The sequence below is a fragment of the Neophocaena asiaeorientalis genome, unplaced genomic scaffold, assembly GCF_003031525.2.
Source record: "Neophocaena asiaeorientalis asiaeorientalis breed wild unplaced genomic scaffold, Neophocaena_asiaeorientalis_V1.1 scaffold550, whole genome shotgun sequence".
Lineage (NCBI taxonomy): Eukaryota > Metazoa > Chordata > Mammalia > Artiodactyla > Phocoenidae > Neophocaena > Neophocaena asiaeorientalis.
This window is the reverse complement of record NW_020173396.1, coordinates 1,083,531-1,102,338: the sequence shown is the minus strand read 5'-3', so window position 1 is coordinate 1,102,338 and position 18,808 is coordinate 1,083,531. Positions and strand designations below refer to the sequence as shown.

The following is an 18,808-nucleotide window of genomic DNA, read 5'->3' as shown; positions in this document are numbered from 1 at the left end:
ACTATGGACACATAATATACTCCACATTTTGTGTAGCTATTGAAGAGGGCACCACAGCTTACTGAAGGGGCCATAAGATGAAAAAATTTCTTGAAATAGCTTTGATATCCATTCAAATATAAGTTCTTTGAGGGTAAAGATTTTTTTTTTTTTTTTTGCGGTACGCGGGCCTCTCACTGTTGTGGCCTCTCCCGTTGCGGAGCACAGGCTCCGGACACGCAAGCTCAGTGGCCATGGCTCACGGGCCCAGCCTCTCCGCAGCATGTGGGATTTTCCCGGACTGGGGCACGAACGTGTGTCCCCTGCATTGGCAGGCGGACCCTCAACCACTGCGCCACCAGGGAAGCCCCAAGATCTTGTTTATCATGCCTCTCAACCTCCTTGATATCAGCATGAAGTTAGAGGAAGCAGTACTTCTAATTAGTTCCCCAGGAGTAAGGATGGGAAGTGAAGAAGTGGTCCCATCATCCCCAAAGAGCTGAAGCAATGGGAGTTGTCTTGAGAGGCTCCTAATCTGCCACCACTATAAAAGTTGAGGCATCTCAACTCAAGTGGGTCTGAAATAAATCAGGTCTTCCAGTTCTGGCCTGCCATCATGGGGTGCAAAGAGACTGTTGTTGTTGTTTTTTCCTATTAATTAATTTGTTAACAAATACAGAGTGGATATTAACTGGTCTTCAACTGTGAGCAGCTCACATTTCACTTATTATTATAGGAGACACAGAGACATAGGTTGCAGTAGATGTACTATAGTGGGTAAGAGCATTAACTCTAGAGCCAGCTGCTTGGGTTAGAATCCTGGCTCCACCACGGACCAGTTGTGTGACCCTGGGTAACTCCTCATGTGTGGCAATAATTAAAGTTGCTAGACAAAGACAAGATGGTGGAGTAGTAGGACGTGAACTCACCTCTTCTTACAAAAACACCAAAATTACAACTAACTGCTGAACAACCATCAACAAAAAAAACGGTGGAACCTACCAAAGATACTCTACATCCAAAGACGAAGAAGAAGCCACAACGAGACAGTAGGAGGGGTGCAATCACAATAAAATCAAATCCCATACTCACTGGGTGGGTGACCCACAAACTGGAAAATAATTATACCACAGAAGTTCTGCCACAGGCGTGAATGTCCTGAGTCCCACGTCAGGATCCCTAGCCTGGGGGTCTGGCAATTGGAGGAGGAGCCCCAAGAGAATCTGGCTTTGAAGGCCAGCAGGGTGTGATCACAGGAATTCCACGGGACTGGAGGAAACAGAAACTCCACTCTTGGAGGGCACACACAAGATCTTGTGCACACCAGGACCCAGGAAAAAAAAGCAGTGACTTCATAAGACACTGGGCCAGACCTACCTACTAGTATTGGAGGGTCTCTTGCAGAGGTGTGGTGTGGCTGTGGCTCACTGTGGAGACAAAAACACTAGTGGCAGTAGTTCTGAGGAGTACTCATTAGCATGGGCACTCCTGGAGGCCATTTTCCCACCAAGACCTGGCCCCACCCCACAGCCTGTAGGCTCCAGTGCTGGGATGACTCAGGCCAAACAACCAACAGGGCAGGAACACCGCCCCACCCATCAGCAGACAGGTTGCTTAGAGTCTTCCTGAGCACACAGCTGCCCAATAAACACACCCCTTGATACAGCCCTGCCCATCAGGGGGACTAGACCCAGCTCCACCCACCAGTGGGCAAGAACCAGTCCTTCCCACCAGGAAGCCTGCACAAGGCTCTTAGACAGCCTCATCCACTGTGGAGTCAGACAGCAGAAGCAAGAAGAACTACAACCCTGCAGCCTGCATAATGGAAACCACAATCAAAGAAAGTTAGACAAAATGGGATGGCAGAGGAATATGTCCCAGATGAAGGAATAAGGTAAAACCTCAGAAGAACAACTAGGTGAAGTGGAGATAGGCAATCTACCCAAAAAATAATTCAGAATAATGATAGTAAAAATGATCTCAGAAAAAGAATGGAGGTACAGATCGAAAATATACAAGAAATGTTTAACAAAGACGTAGGAGAACTAAAGAAAAAACAAACAGAGATGAACAGTACAATAACTAAAATGAAAAATACACTAGAAGGAATCAATAGCAGAATAACTGAGGCAGAAGAAAGAATAAGTGAGCTGAAAGAATGGTAGAAATCACTGCCATGAAACAAAATAAAGAAAAAGAATGAAAAGAAACAAGGACAGTCTCGGAGACCTGGGACAACATTAAATGCATCAACATTCTCATTATAGGTACTGCAGAAGGAGAAGAGAGAGAGAAATGACCTGAGAAAATATCTGAAGGATAATAGCTGAAAACTTCCCTAACATGGGAATGGAAACAGTCACCCAAGTCCAAGAAGCTCAGACAGCCGCAGGCAGGACGGACAAGGAGGAACATGCTGAGATGCATACTAATCAAGTTGACAAAAATTAACAACAAGAAAAAATATTAAAAGCAACAAATAGGGCTTCCCTGGTGGCGCAGTGGTTGAGAGTCCGCCTGCCGATGCAGGGGACGCGGGTTCGTGCCCCGGTCCGGGAAGATCCCACATGCCGCGGAGCGGCTGGGCCCGTGAGCCATGGCCGCTGAGCCTGCGCGTCCGGAGCCTGTGCTCCGCAACGGGAGGGGCCACAACAGTGAGAGGCCCGCGTACCGCAAAAAAAAAATAAAAATAAAAAAATAAAAGCAACAAATAACATACAAGGGAATTCCCATAAGGTTATCAGCTGATTTCTCAGCAGAAACCCTGCAAACCAGAAGGGAGTGACATGATATATTTACAGTGAGGAAAGAGAAGAACCTATAACCAAGAACACTCTATCCAGCAAGGCTCTCTTTCAGATTTGATGGAGAAATCAAAAGCTTTACAGACAAGCAAAAGCTAAGAGAATTCAGCACCACCACACCAGCTTTGCAACAAATGATAAAGGAAATTCTCTAGGTGAAAAAGAAAAGGCCACCACAAGAAACAAGAAAATTACAAATGGAAGAACCCACTAGTAAAGGCAAACATGCAGTAAAGGTAGGAAATCATCCACACACAAATATGAACAAACCAATCACAAGTACTGAAATGGAAACTGTGATTAAAAAATCCCCAACAGACAAAAGTCCAGGACCAGATGGCTTCACGGGCAAATTCTAGCAAACATTTAGAGAAGACTTAACACCTATCCTTCTGAAACTATTCCAAAAATCAGCAGAGGAAGGAATACTCCCAAGCTTCTTCTGTGAGGGACACCATCACCCTGACACCAAAACCAGACAAAGATATCACAAAAAAAGAAAATTATAGGCCAATATCACTGATGAACACAGATGCAAAAATCCTCAACAAAATACTAGCAAAATGAATTCAATAGTACATTAAAAGGTCCATACACCATGATCAAGTGGGATTTATCCTAGAGAATCAAGGATTTTTCAACATCTGCAAATCAATCAGTGTGATATACCACATCAAGAAATTGAAGAATAAAAACCATAAGATCATCTCAATAGATGTAGAAAAAGCTTCTGACTAAATTCGACACCCTTTATGATTAAAAAGCTCTCCAGAAAGTGGGAATAGAGATAACATACCTCAACATAATAAAGGCCATATATGACAAACCTACCACTAACATCATACTCAAAGGTGAAAAGCTGAAAGCATTTCCTCTGAGATCAGGAATAACACAAGGATATGCACTCTCACCACTTTTATTCAATATAGTTTTGGAAGTCTGAGCCATGACAATCAGAGAATAAAAAGAAATAAAAGGAACCCAAATTGGAAGAGAAGAAGTAAAACTGTCACGATTTGCAGATGAGATGATTCTATACATAGAAAATCCTAAAGATGCTACCAGAAAACTACTAGAGCTCATCAATGAATTCGGTAAAGGTGAAGAATACAAAATTAATACACAGAAATCTGTTGCATTTCTATACACTAACAACAAAAGACCAGAAAGAGAAATTAAAGAAACAATCCCATTTACCATTGCATTAAAAAGAATAAAATACCTAGGAATAAACCTACCTAAGGAGGCAAAAGACCTGTACTTGGAAACCTGTAAAACGCTGATGAAAGGAACCGAAGATGACACAGATGGAAAGATATACCATGTTCCTGAATTGGAAGAAGCAATATTGTCAAAATGACTATACTACCCAAGGCAATCTACATATTCAGTGCCACCCCTACCAAATTACCAATGGCATTTTGCACAGAACTAGAACGAAAAATCTTAAAATTTGTATGGAGACACAAAAGACCCCGAATAGCCAAAGCAATCTTGAGAAAGAAAAACAGAGCTGGAGGAATCAGGCTCCCTGACTTCAGAGTATAGTACAAAGCTATAGTCATCAAAATAGTATGGTACTGGAACAAAAACAGACATATAGATCAATGGAACAGGACAGAAAGCCCAGAAATAAACCCACACACCTATGGTCAATTAATCTACGACAAAGAGGCAAGAATATACAATGGAGAAAAGACAGTCTCTTCAATAAGTGGTGCTGGGAAAACTGGACAGCTACATGTAAAAGAATGAAATTAGAACATTCTCTAACACCATACACAAAAAATAAAATCAAAATGGATTAAAGACCTAAATGTAAAACTGGATACTATAAAACTCTTGGAGGAAAACAGGCAGAGCACTCTTTGACATAAATTGCAGCTATATCTTTTTGGATCCACCTCCTAGAGTAATGAAAATAAAACAAAAATAAACAAATGGGACCTAATTAATCTTAAAAGCTTTTACACAGCAAAGGAAACCATAAACAAAAAGAGAACCCACAGAATGAAGAAAATATTTGCAAATGAAGTGACCAACAGGGAATTAATCTCCAAACTATACAAACAGCTCATGCAGCTCAATATCAAAAAAACAAAAAACAAACAACCCAATCAAAAAATGGGCAGATCTAAATAGACATTTCTTCAAAGAAGACATACAGATGGTCAAGAGGCACATGAAAAGATGCTCAACAGCGATAATTATTAGAGAAATGCAAATCAAAACTACAATGAGGTACCATGTCACACTGGTCAGAATGGCCATCATCAAAAAGTCTACAAACAATAAATGCTTTAGCAGGTGTGGAGAAAAGGGAACCCTTCTACACTGTTGGTCAGAATGTAAATTGGTACAGACACTATGGAGAATAGTATGAAGGTTCCTTAAAAAACTAAAAATAGAACTACCACATCATCCAGCAATCCCACTTCTGGGCATATATCTGGAGAAAACCATAATTCGAAAAGATACATGCACCCCAATGCTCACTGCAGCACTGTTTACAATAGCCAAGACACAGAAGCAACCTAAATGTCCACTGACAGAGGAATGGATAAAGAAGATGTGGTATATATATATACAAAGGAATATTATTCAGCCTTAAAAATAATGAAATAATACCATTTGCAGCAACATGGATGGACCTAGAGATTATCATACTAAGTGAAGTAAGTCAGAGAAAAACAAATGTCATATGGTATCACTTATATGTGGAATCTAAAACAAAAAATGACACAAATTAACTTATTTACAAAACAGAAATAGACTCACAGACTTAGAGAATGAACTACCAGGGGGGAAGGGTGGGGGGGAGGGATAGCTTGGGAGTTTGGGGTTGACATGTATACACTGCTATATTTAATATAGGTAACCAACAAGGACCTACTGTATAGCGTAGGGAATTCTGCTCAATATTCTGTAATAACCTAAATGGGAAAATAATTTGAAAAAGAATAGATACATGTATATGTATAACTGAATCACTTTGCTGTATACCTGAAACTAACACAACATTGTGAATCAACTATACTCCAATATAAAATTTAAAAAAATTAAATTAATTAAAGTTGCTATGAGGGCTAAATGAATTACTATATGCAAAGTCCTTAGAACAGTGCCTGGCACATTGAAATTGCTAAATAAGCATTAGCTGTCATAATTATATGCTCCAAACCCCCCCAGTGCCAGTACATAGTAGGTATTCAGTAAATAATTTCATTCATTCAGTAATGAAAGAACGTTGGATACTATGTGAATATGAATACATAGGCAGTGACTCAATGAAGAATAATGGCACCATTAACCATGTAGAGCTCTCATTTTCTCCTAGGTTCTAGAACAGTTTTAAACTTTCTAAATTTTTAGCCAATTTTAAATAAAATATGAGCCAGGTCTATATTTCAAGTCCTTTTCTAAACATGATGATGCTATTAATTTGAATGAGAGGCTGCAAACAGGCATTTCAGCTGATAGATCTCACGTTTATAAATAGTGCTTTCAATCAGATTGTTATCCCCAGAAGTGGTTATGCAGTGGTTAGTTAGCCTTGTGCCAGTCTGCTTGCCAAATCAGCCTGTGATGCCTGGGTTGTCATCAGCTTTACATGGCTACTATAAATGCATTCAATTTTTAGAAGTTTTAGGGTTGCAAATATGTAATCCTTTTCTTCTTGATGAAAATAAGACTTTTTAAACAATCATTTTTGGAGCAAGAATAACATTTCTTGGCATAGCTTATGTAACTTTTAACATAGCAGTTTAGTAAATGGGATAGACACCAAGTGTCTATAGAACACAGTCCACGAAACCTTCCAAGTACATCAAATTTAGCTAGAAAAGAAAAAGACTTTTTTATTCATTAAATTGTACATTACTCTGAGAAAAATACATTGTTGAGAAAAAAAGAGCAATATGGTTCTCACGATATACAGCAGTCTTGACACTTCTCCTAGCAAAGGGCATTTCTTCTGTATCAGCAGTGAGTGCTAGCCAAATAGCATGACCTTGGACTTCTATCTAAACTCTTAGAATTTTTAAAAATCCACTGGAGAAAAAAGTCTCTATGGAAATATGGGTAATTTACTGGTAACGGAAAAGTACAGCTTCCATTACTACTGATGGCTATGCTTCCATTTATGTTTTGCCTAAGCCATAACTATTTAAAATGTTACGGTTAGCATTCTTACTTGTCCCATTGGTTGGTATATAACTCTCCCACTTAAATACATAGAAAAAATCATATTAATTAAAACAAATTGTTGGAAAGTTAAGTTGTGTTGCAGATAGTCTCTGTAGACTATAAGTTCAAATTAAGGGTTTTGCTGCTTGTTCCTGAGCTTGGAACGATTCATTTTACTGTATTAGTAGTAGCAAAAGAAATCAACTACCTTATAAAAGAACCTCCATTTGAATTCTTGCAGAAATAGCTAGATAAACTGCATATATAGCTAGCTATCATAAACATATAACAAATTATTGGCTAAAGCAAGCAACCGACCTGCTAATTCATGATGGCAAGTTTTGATATTTAATTATATTGAGTATGGATTTCAGATATGTGTATATATATATATATATATATATATATTTAATATATATTTCACTATTCATTTATTCTATTTATTTCTATATATTTCTATACATTAAATATATATAGCATTGGGTTTCAGGGGTTCTAAGTGGTATATTAACAAACTGTGATGTATTTTCATAAAATAAACAGACAAACCTTATTTTCTGGATATTGAAGTGTTAAATTGAGGCAAAGTAATTTGACAGGAGTTGGAATAACTCACTTTATTTTAAGAAATGCTTATGTTTTGTAACTTCCAAAGGCCAGGATGTGATTTCCATTTATTGTATTCTATAAACACTGAACATCCTTTACAGTTCACAAAAACCTCTATAATATTCAAAATAAAATCTCTATTCTAGGTTTGAAAATAAAACAGTACAAATAAATGATATTCTTAAGCGTTTTTGACCTTTTTTTTTTGAATGAGTTACCTTAATGCTTTCTTTTTTCCTACTGAATTCTCCCCAAACTAGTATACCTTAATTAGCTTGAGGGAATAACTAACTTAAGTTAGAAATAAGTTTGCAAAGCTCTCTCTGATCCCTTATCAAAGTGAGATTTTTTTGCCATCCTCTCATTCCCTAATGCTCCTACTGAAAATGGTATAAGGCCTCGTAGCTCCCATGTATGATTCCTATTATTTAACTACTTTAGAGATTCAGTACAAAGTTCAGAGAAAAACAAAACTTTTAAAGTATTAAAAATTACTATCTAGGGGCTTCCCTGGTGGCGCAGTGCTTGAGAGTCCACCTGCCGATGCAGGGGACACGGGTTCGTGCTCCGGTACAGGAAGATCCCACATGCTGCGGAGTGGCTAGGCCTGTGAGCCATGGCTGCTGAGCCGGCGCGTCTGGAGCCTGTGCTCCACAACGGGAGAGGCCACAACAGTGAGAGGCCTGTGTTACCAAAAAAAAAAAAAAAAAAAAAATTACTACATAGAAGGAAATTCTAAACTATTCTTTCTGGAGAACATAAAGCTAAGCAATACATCAATTGTCTATGTTACATGAAAAGAATAACAATTTCTCCATTTTCACCAAATGTATGATAAGGAAGATGAACTGAAACTATATACATTTCTTAAAACTTCGGTTCTAAAACATTAGGTAAATGTGGTTGTGGATTTGCCTCGTCTGGAGAACATATCAGAAAGTAGGGAGGTCTCAAGACTTCCCTGGTTGTGCAGTGGTTAATAATCCGCCTGCCAATGAGGAGATACCGGTTCAATCCCTGGTCCGGGAAGATTCCACATGCCGCAGAGCAACTAAGCCCGTGTGCCACAACTACTGAGCCTGCACTCTAAAGCCCGCGAGCCACAACTAGTGAGGCTGCATGCCACAACTGCTGAGCCCGCATGCCACAACTACTGAAGCCCGCATGCCTAGGGCCCGTGCTCCGCAACGAGAAGCCACCACAGTGAGAAGACCACATGCCGCAATGAAGAGTAGACCCCGCTCGAGGCAACTACAGGAAGTCCGCGCACAGCAACAAAGACCCAACGCAACCAAAAATAAATAAATAATTTTTTAAAAAAGTAGGTAGGTCTCATCTATCAAGTATAGTATTATAAAGACCTGTCTCCAAAGTTAAGAGACTCTCTAATTCTGTGGTTTATGTGGATAAAAAGAGCTACTAAAAAATGGTGCCATTTATATTCATGGTGATTACATTCAAAGCTGATTTTCTGGTTTATAATAGATTTCCCATAGTTATTCATGAATCACAATATTCATGAAGTATTTCTCAAATTTAGGATAGCATTTTATCTGTCCCCTCCCTAAAGTTTGTCCTTTGGGATTAAGAATCACCTTTCTACAGAAACGTCTTTAAAGAAGGACATCAAATTCTATAGTTTCCAATTTTACCATAGGATTTGATAATGACCTTTAAAAAGTGAGGAGGCATTCTGTCATTAATGTTGCTATCTTTCCAGTGAATGAGGAAGGACATCAATTATTCCCCAAGACTACCACAGGTTGCTTCATGAGTGAAGGAAGAAATGCCTGAATTATGCCTTTCCCACAAACAATTGCTAAGATAAAGCCTAAGGAAATGGCGCCAGTGCCTTATATTTTCACTGACATTTCATACCTAAACTGAAATATTCTACAAAATCTTTATGGGATTTTGAATATGGATTTAGAATAATTACTCAGTCAAGCCCATATGACGACCTCTTTTGGTCTGAATAAGCTCCCTGAAGAGAAGACCATATCCAGCTCAACTCACTTCTACATTACCTAGCCCAGTGTTTTGAGGTTAGCAGGTACTCAGTAAATGTTTTTTGGATGAATGGGCAGATTAATTATACACAGTAAAACTGTTCTAAAATGTGGCTCATTGTGATAAATACCAAATAAACTACAAACCAAAGCAGATCTCTCATAACATAAGCTATAAATGTACTAAAAGCCCAACATAGTAGCTTAGAAGGTCCTCTAATTTCAGTCTTTTATGTAGAGGTGCACTACAGTTAATTTCCTACCATTACCATTCATTGAGACAGAGTTTCCCAGAGTTTTGCTAATTGGGCCAGTCTTCTATTTCTTCTACATCTACAGCAGCATATCCTAAGAACCGGTATGGAGATGATTAGTAAATGAATGAACTTGCAAGAAGTTGTTGTCTTTTGGTATGATCACTGAGTTTAAGACCTTAAGAATCAACTAATGATGTAGAAACAAAGGATGAGGAGACTAATTTTAAGGCTGAGTCCTCATATTTATGATTCATACAAATAACAATTTAACAATACCTATTCTAGATACCAGCTACTACCTGTTGTGACACTAGAGGTTAAAGATTATTATTTCTTCAATCCAGCTAAGAATAACCTAGGAACATCTAAGCTTCTAACACATAGCAATCAACAGATATTTTGTGAGTGCTTAAAGTGTACAGAGTATAGTGTACAAAGCACTATGTTGTTTGCTATTTGAAATATCTTCTTTGAAAAAAAAATTGTAGTAAAAGTTATAATTAAAAGTTTTCCTCAAGGAACTGAAAATATAGATGAAACCATACTACACATGGGGACTTCCCTGGTGGTCCAGTGGCTAAGACTCCATGCTCCCAATGCAGGGGGCCCAGGTTCGATCCCTGGTCAGGAAACTAGGTCCCACATGCTGCAACTAAGAGTTTGCATGCCGTAACTAAGGATCCCACATGCCACAACTAAAGATCCTGCAAGCTGCAACTAAGACCCGGTGCAGCCAAATAAACAAATAAATATTAAAGAAAAATACTACATGTGAAAAAAAAAGCAATGTAATCACTCAAGAAAGTAATAGAAGTAACAAAGCAATATATGGTTAATTTACCAAAATAGTGCTGATATTAGGTACTATAGGACTCAAAGGAGGACAATCACATCAGGGTTAGGTAGTTGGGAAGGACTTTATGAAAGAGTTGAGATATGGACTGAGTCTGAAGAATGAGCAGGTTTGGGATATATGGAAAGGCGTTTCAAGTGAATGGAATAGCAAAAGTAGACATGCAAATGTGGGAAAACATAAGTCCGAAGGCAATATGGAGAATCATCTTCTCCCTGAGGAGAGATGGTGGCAGCTAAACAGAACTACTGCCGAGGTAGAACACTAAGACTTAATAAACTCTTTGGGCAGGGCAGTCATTGAAGGTTTGGTGTAGCAGTGGTGTGAGGCTTGAGCTCTGAATATCTGGGGAATACTGCACTGTTCAGGCAATAAAATCATGAGCACCTATGATTCTGCACCCATTTCCAATGCGTGGAGGGGTTTTTTTTCCATATCACCAGGTAATTCTCTGCCACCAGCTGGGTGTCCCATAATTCAACACAGTTCTGGGACTACCTGGAGATGACATCAGATCCCATAGGTTAAGGGCTTCTTCCTACAGGATTACCCTCTTCCTCCGAACTTCAGATGCCAATTGCAAGTCCACGTTGTCACCTAGGCTTCTGACAAACCTGGCTACAGATTGGAAGTTCCACTGACCCCCTCCTTGGGTTCCATTAATTTGATAGAGCAGCTTACAGAACTCAGAGAAACTTTTTACTTACTAGATTACTGGTTTATTTTAAAAGGATATAACTCAGGAACAGCCAGATGGAAGAGATACCTAGGGCAAGGCATGGGGAAAGGAAGTGGAGCTTCCATGCTCTCTCTCCCAGCATGCCACTCTCCACAAATCTCCATGTGTTTACCAACTTGGAATCTTCTGAACCCTCTCCTTTTAGATTTTTATGGTGGCTTCATTACACAGGCATAATTGACTAAATCATTGGTCATCGGTGATGGAATTTAATCTCCAGCCCCTCTCCCCGGAGGTGGAGGGTGGGACTAAAAATTCCAGCTCTCTAATCATGTGGTTGGTTCCACTGGTAACCAGCCTCCAACCCTAGGTGCTTCCATTAACATAACAAAAGACACCTTTATAGCTCTCCACACAGTAAATTCCAAGGGTTTTAGGACCTCTGTGCCAGAAATTGGCAAGAAGATTAAAATTTATTTCTTATTACAAATCACACTATCACAGCACCCGAACTGTGGACTGATTGCAGAGGGAGGAATGTGAGAATGACTGCAGAGTAAGTTGTCCCTTAACTGGAGACTGACAGTGCAGAAAAGATTGGAAGTAGAGGCGTAAATTACTTTGTGAACTTCAGACCCTGTGTTACTGAGTGTGGGGGGCTAATGGTCAATTTGAATAAGCGAAAAATATATATATGAAAAAATATATGAATGATGAATATAATTGGAATGGGAGTGAAAATAACATCAAGAAGTTGAATTTAGAGAGCTTGGGACGAAAATGAATTTTAAAGATACTGAATTACTGTTTGGGAGACAGATGAATTACAGATGTGGAGACAACATTAGAATATGTGGGGTTAGATGTGGGGCTTTCCAAGAGAGAAGAGAAAATAGTCTAGGACTGAATCCTGAAGAAAACCCACATTTATAGGACAGCAGGAAGAAGAGAACAGAGACATAATTTTCCCCTCTGATTTGAACCTCCCTTTGAAGCCAGTCTGCACTGTGCTGTACAGAGAAGGACAAAAAGGGTTGTTTGAGAAGAATAAAGTCCAATATGACTTCACTTTTCACTCCTCAGATACCAACTAGTAGGACAATTTGAAATCATTAATTTGGCCAGATGGTTAATGTTGTTTAACAGTGAAATTAACTAATAAATAATTATAAAGCACTTTGTAAATATGAAGTACTACATAAATGTTTAATAACATTAAATCAGGAGGCTTATTTCTAGTTACATTTTTATATCCAAGTGTTTTATTGGTGTTTCAGGAGAAATGCCAATAATATGATCGAATGCCATCATTATAGACTGTACTTGAAAAATACAACAAAGGGATTACAGGAGAACAAAAACAGCCCTGGCCATGCTAGGCTGAACAGAGTGAACTGGCAAGAAATGTCTCCCTTGTGAAAAACAAGAGGCAACAGCAACATGATCATAGAAATGTATAACTGAACACTGAGTAAAACCACTGTAATATGTAGCAACTTCATCTTACGCACATGTTTATAAAAACAGGGAATTTATCAGATAAAACGATGTGAAGGGCACAGGGTAGGAGAAGGAACATCAAGGCAGGAGCTGTGGGGAAGCCACTTGATACAAGTAGAGTCTCATAAAATAATAGCAACATTTTATGAATTCATAGCTCACCTACTATTTACAATAATGCATTAAGATGTATACCATGAGAGGGTGGGAGGGGATATGGGGATATATGTATACATATAGCTGATTCACTTTGTTATACAACAGAAACTAACACAACATTGTAAAGCAATTATACTCCAATAAAGATGTTTAAAAGTTGCTAAAAATAGCATCCCCTATTTTGCATATGAGACAGTTAAGGCACAGAGAGGTTAAGAAACTTGCCCAATATCACACAGTCAGTAAAAGGCAGAATCAGGATTCAAACCTAGACAGTGTGGCTACAGTGTCTGCTGGGAGGAATCTGGGAAAGGTTTTATTTCCCTGATAAAATGAGTCAGGTGCAGATGACTTCCTCCTTTTTCCTGCCTGAAAACAAGGACATGATGCTGAAGCTACAACAGTCATCTTGGAACCATGAGGTAAAGGACAAGAAAACACAGAGGCACCAGCCCTGCTGCTGTCAAGCTATATAACCCATGCCAGTAGTCACCCACCTCTGGATTTCTTATTATGTGAGAAAAATAAACACTTGTTTGGGTAAACTACCACAGTCAGGATTTCTGTTATTTGCAACTTTAACCAATATGCCAAATGATCACGATACTACTACTAACAGTTATCACTTATTGAGTGTTTGCTATGAACTGTGCACTACTTTGTATGTTTTATGTATACTTAGTCATTTCATTCTGATGGCAACTCTATGAAGCAGGCGCTGTTATTATTCCCATTTTATTGATAAGGAAACTGAAGTATGCTTCATCTGGCTTGCCCAAGGCCACACAGCTTGTAAGGGATTCAAATCCAGCACCTGACTTCAAAACCTCTACTCTTCAGCAAATAGTATTCTAAGCAGTGAAATACTAAACACTATTTCAGTTAAAATCACAAATTAAATAGGGATGCTTCAACATTATTTTGGAGATTCTAGAGCACATGTTGCTCAGCAAGGATGCTATTGACATTTCAGGAAGACAACTCTTTCTTTAGGTTTGCTGTATATTAAAGACGTTTACCGTCTCTGTTCGCTGGGTCCTAGAAGCACTCCCTACACTGTGTCAACCAAAAATGCTCTCCACATTTCCCCATAGGGAGGTGGTGTCACCCTAGTTAAAACCACCATTCTAGAACATTATTCAGCAACATTCTCTGTAAAAGTCCAAATAGTAGATAATTTAGGCTTAGTAGGACAGTTGGTCTCAGTCAGTGTCATTCACAATTACTAAAATCTGACACTGTAGAGTGAAATCAGTCATAGGCAATACATACACAAATGAGCATGGCCGTGTTCCTATCAAACTATTTTGACCACATTTTACAGATGAGAACTCTGAGGCATAGAAGAGGTTAAGAAACTTGCCTGACGTGATTCAACTAGTACGTGAGGGGTATGGATTCATCCCAAAGATAGAGTGATTCCAGAGCATGTGCTCTTAATCAGGATACTTTTGAGTTCACAGATTTTAGATGTTTTTCTCCTAGTAGAAGGCATAGTGAATGCCTCAGAGAACTTCTCACACTCCAGATTCTGGCCCTCCTCCTCCTGCCTGGTGTTGGTTGCTCTTTCCTGCAGTAAGGGTCCCCCAGGACTTGCTTCTCTGACAGTAAGGACTCATGCTACCGTGGACGCACGTTATGCTTAACCACTCCCCAAGCATGGCTCTCCTGGTTGGCTCTGACACACAGCTATCCACAAAGGCCCCCAAATAAAAGATTCTCCCAAACTGATCACTAGAACAGTTACTTTGCCATATATATATCTCACCTCCTAGGGTTGGCCAGGCATTGAACCCAACACTCCAACAAGGAAACCTGTGTGGAAACAGGGATCCTATTAGCAGGTTTCTATGGGAAATGCAATGCCCTTGCCTCCTTTTCACTACTCAAACAAGATCAGAACAATCTCACCCCAAATTGTTATCCTCTCCTCATGTATGACAGGCTGTTTATTATCTAGGAATTCTGACTATAATAAAATAGGGAGCTTCTGGAAAACATTCAGTGAACAGCTGCTTATCTGTTAGAAATCCTATCCCCTTGAAGCCCTTCTAGCAGAGGGTCTTTTAGGATTATCAACACTGGTTTTAAAATCCTTTTGAGACAGGATATCATGGTTGATGGCTTAGGGGCTGGTAAAAACAGGAATGAGGAAAAGAAAAAGGAAATATATGCAGACGACTCCTTGTTGTAGTGCTGGATTAAGTATGCCATGGCCATTCCTGGGGCAGTGGCATATATAAGAGAGGAAGGAAGGATTAACAATACTTGGGTTATTGTGATATTTACTTTGCAAGATTATATACAAATATAGTTCCATATCCTAACATTTTGTTCTGTATCTCCCAATCATCCAGAATTAGAAAGTCTTTAGTATTTTCTTTTTTTTTCTTTAGCAAATGCTCTATGGAACCTTGCTGACAATTTGCTGCTTTTCTTGGGTGATTTAACTTGATTACTTGAAATCTGATCTTATTTCTAGGAATAGATGGACCTGCCTTTAAGGTATATCCAATTCAGCATGGTATTATTCTTGTGGCTAAAGTCTTCCTGGCAAATGTCTCTGCAACTTAAAGCCACTGATATGTTGATCAGTGAGGGGAAAATACTATGAAAAATATTTGCTTATTAATTGCTAATTCTAGATGTATTCATATGCATGCATATTCTGGGAAGCCATACATTTTTTAAATATAGAAAACTCACTTAAAACAATACTTAGAAACTTCCCCCTGGAGTAAGGCTGGTTTGACTCTACTTCCGTTCCCATTCTCCTGGCCCACTCTGCAGAAGCAGTGCCAAGGAACTATGTTGCTCAAGAGGCACTGAGTAAAAGAATAAAGAAGGACAAACACTCAGTAAATCAGTGACTGCTTATATTCAACCCTGAAAAACTGAGTGTTGACTGTAGTTTGGAAGTTACAGAAATGCTAAGATGTGATTTTTCTTTTAGGTGGGAAATGAGGAAGGATGAAAGACTAGAAGAGGAAGAAAAAGCAATGCTGGAACATCTAAAACTAATGTGTACCATCCAGGACTCTTCTGCCTCAGATAACACAGAGGAACAGTAATCTGCAGAAAACAGCAACAGTTTTATTTTAGGAAATAATCACATGTAATGGAGTAGGATTTTTACTCTAGTCAGAATGAACCTCTGATGGGCTGTGAAGCGTGAAACCAATGACTGAGTAATCTCTGAACTGAAAAAGAGTACAGCACATAAAGAATAAAATGCTACATATTTTTTATTTTTAAAATAATTTCAAATGTTTTTCTTTCCTCAGTCTTTCTCTTAATATGATATAACTACTGCCATCTCGTGTTCCCTTTGAATTATTTTTTTTCTTTCAGTCTTGAAGTATCTATGGCAATAGGCAAAATGTTTGGAAATCTTTTCCCGAAGGATTTTTAAATACAACATTTGGATGTTAAGTTGGAGTCACATACCCCCCTGAGGGTCAATTGAAAATTTCAAATTAATTTTATAGCCATAGCCCAAGTCTAGGTCTTAATTGCCTCTAGTACCCACCACTTTACCAGTCTCCTTTCCCATAGCCTCTTCCTCATCCAATTTATTTTAATCAGAGCCATAAAAAGCCCTCTCTTGAAGTATACCTTTAGTAATATCTATGCCTACAGTGGTTTTTCAAACATCAGATTCAAACTTCTAATCATATCCTATCAGAACCTATACCAGCAGTGCCACGTTCAGCGAACTGCCTGTCATCCAAGCCACACGCTTGCCATTTTTCCCAACTAGAAACCATCTTTCTCCCAAAATCACGTTCAAAATTCACTCCAGCAATCTCGTTATCCATAGTTCCATAGTTTCTGTTACTTCTCTTATTTCCATTGCATTGATACACACACACGAACACAGGCACACACACACATGAAGGAAACGGAACGTGTACTAGTGCCTCTATGCCAAGTAGGGTTGTATTTACTATATTCTTCCCATCAGTGCCTGATATTAGATTAAAAAGACCTTGAAGGCTTTACAATATAATATGAAATCTCCCTTTATAGCAGTAGTCTCCCCAGATACCTACTATAGAGTTATTCATCTAGCGGGCAGTTAATAAACACAGTTGTTTAAATGGCTGTCATTGTAAGAAGACAGCAAAGACAATTAGACTGTTGAGCAACCTATAGGACATCTGGGAGAAGCGTTATATCATGAACTATTTTAGACCATATGACATTGAACATCATTGTTTCTGATGTTCTCAGGTTATTCATGTTCCCACATTCTGTGATTTTTATAAAATATGTATAGGCTACATGATTTCCAAAGGAAAGTACTTGAACATTTTTCAAAGAGTAAAGCTTGGAGTGCAGAGGACACCTTAGAAAATCTCTTGCATTATTCTCTTACATAAAAACACATAAATGGCCATGTAGCCAACTGCCTGCCAAATAACACATTTTACTTTTAAAGAATGTACTTTAGTTGGCCAGTATAATCATAAACCAAGTGTCTTAAGACATGGTTGAAATAATTTCTAAAAATTTTATGCAGACTAAAAAATGCTAAGAAATTTTTATGAGAATTAGACTTTCCACATTCTCTTATCTATAAACAGTTACTATAACAACAAACATAAGGCAATGGTTCACTTTATTCCTTCAGCTTAGTGATGGTCTATGTACTAAATCTGCACAACTATATTTTATTAGAATAGACACTAAAATAGAAAGTCAAAAAAAAATGAATTGATCCAAAAGCTAAATAAAATAAACTTATAAAGTTATAGGATTTCACATTTGGCTCCTTTTGTTTTCTAATATATCTAAGGATCATCTGTTAACACTATTTTTTATTGAATCTGTTCACTTCTGTATTAATCCTGGAAAGTGATTTAGTTTGTCTTGAAAAAATGTCTATACGGCTCCCTTCCAAAAGGAAAGAAGTATAGTAAGGGGAGAATGAGATAAGTTGAAAAGAGAGAAATGTAGAAAAGAGAGAAGAGTTTGCATTTGATTTCTCTTCTATGCTTGATCTATGAAATTACTGTAGCCATAGTGCAGTAAAATTTATAATTGGGAAATTTAAATAAGTTATTGTTTTATCAGATCATTTTGACTTTACATTTGATATGTTTCTTAAAGTATGATAAAAAGTGGTACTCCAAAACAATTACTCTTTCTCACATTTTTGTATAAGTTAACAATAAGAATGAAGCCTAATATAACTATATATGCTTATTACAAAAATGTTATCTTCCTATAAAATATTATCTTCCTTCTGTGTTTTATTTAACTGTATTTTATGTAATTTTAAAGATGTATCTGTTATTGGCCTAGCAGTGTTAAAATAGTATGAATTAATTTCTAATAAAATACATTTTATTCTTAAGACACGTTTGAACTGTGCAGGTTCACTTATATGCAGATGTTTTACTGATATGTACTACAGTACTCCATAACATTGAATTGATTGATCTGTGGATGCAGAACCATGGGTTACACACAGGATAGGTACCCCTAACCCCTGTGCTGTTCAACGATCAACTGTATAGATGATAATGTGTATTTCAGATATTTTACATTTGTCATGTCGATGAAAAAAATGTTATAAAACTACCAACCAAGAAATAGGAAAAGTAAATCACTGTTTTGTCTACTAATATCTGCTTACTCTAAATATCCTACTATGTCAGTTCACAGATTCTTGAGTCAAAGCGAGCTTCAGGTAGTTTATAATAGGAATTTCTTATTAAAAAATTTTGTTTTTTTAAATGATTTTAATGATTCTTGAAATATTTCATAAT

The 18,808-nt window shown here is 38.0% G+C and overlaps 1 protein-coding gene and 1 long non-coding RNA gene across 2 annotated transcripts in view; one reads left to right on the top strand and one right to left on the bottom strand.

Moving 5' to 3' along the window:
- The window catches only part of KIAA0825 (KIAA0825 ortholog), a 394,719-nt gene extending 376,387 nt beyond the window's left edge, over positions 1-18,332 (top strand). The window contains exon 21 of the mRNA XM_024746984.1: positions 15,988-18,332. Coding sequence (XP_024602752.1) covers positions 15,988-16,105 — 118 coding nt within the window. The 3' untranslated portion in view covers positions 16,106-18,332. The remainder of the gene's footprint in view (positions 1-15,987) is intronic.
- The window catches only part of LOC112400966 (uncharacterized), a 50,992-nt gene that overhangs the window by 8,625 nt on the left and 23,559 nt on the right, over positions 1-18,808 (bottom strand). The gene's annotated exons all lie outside the window — the stretch shown is intronic.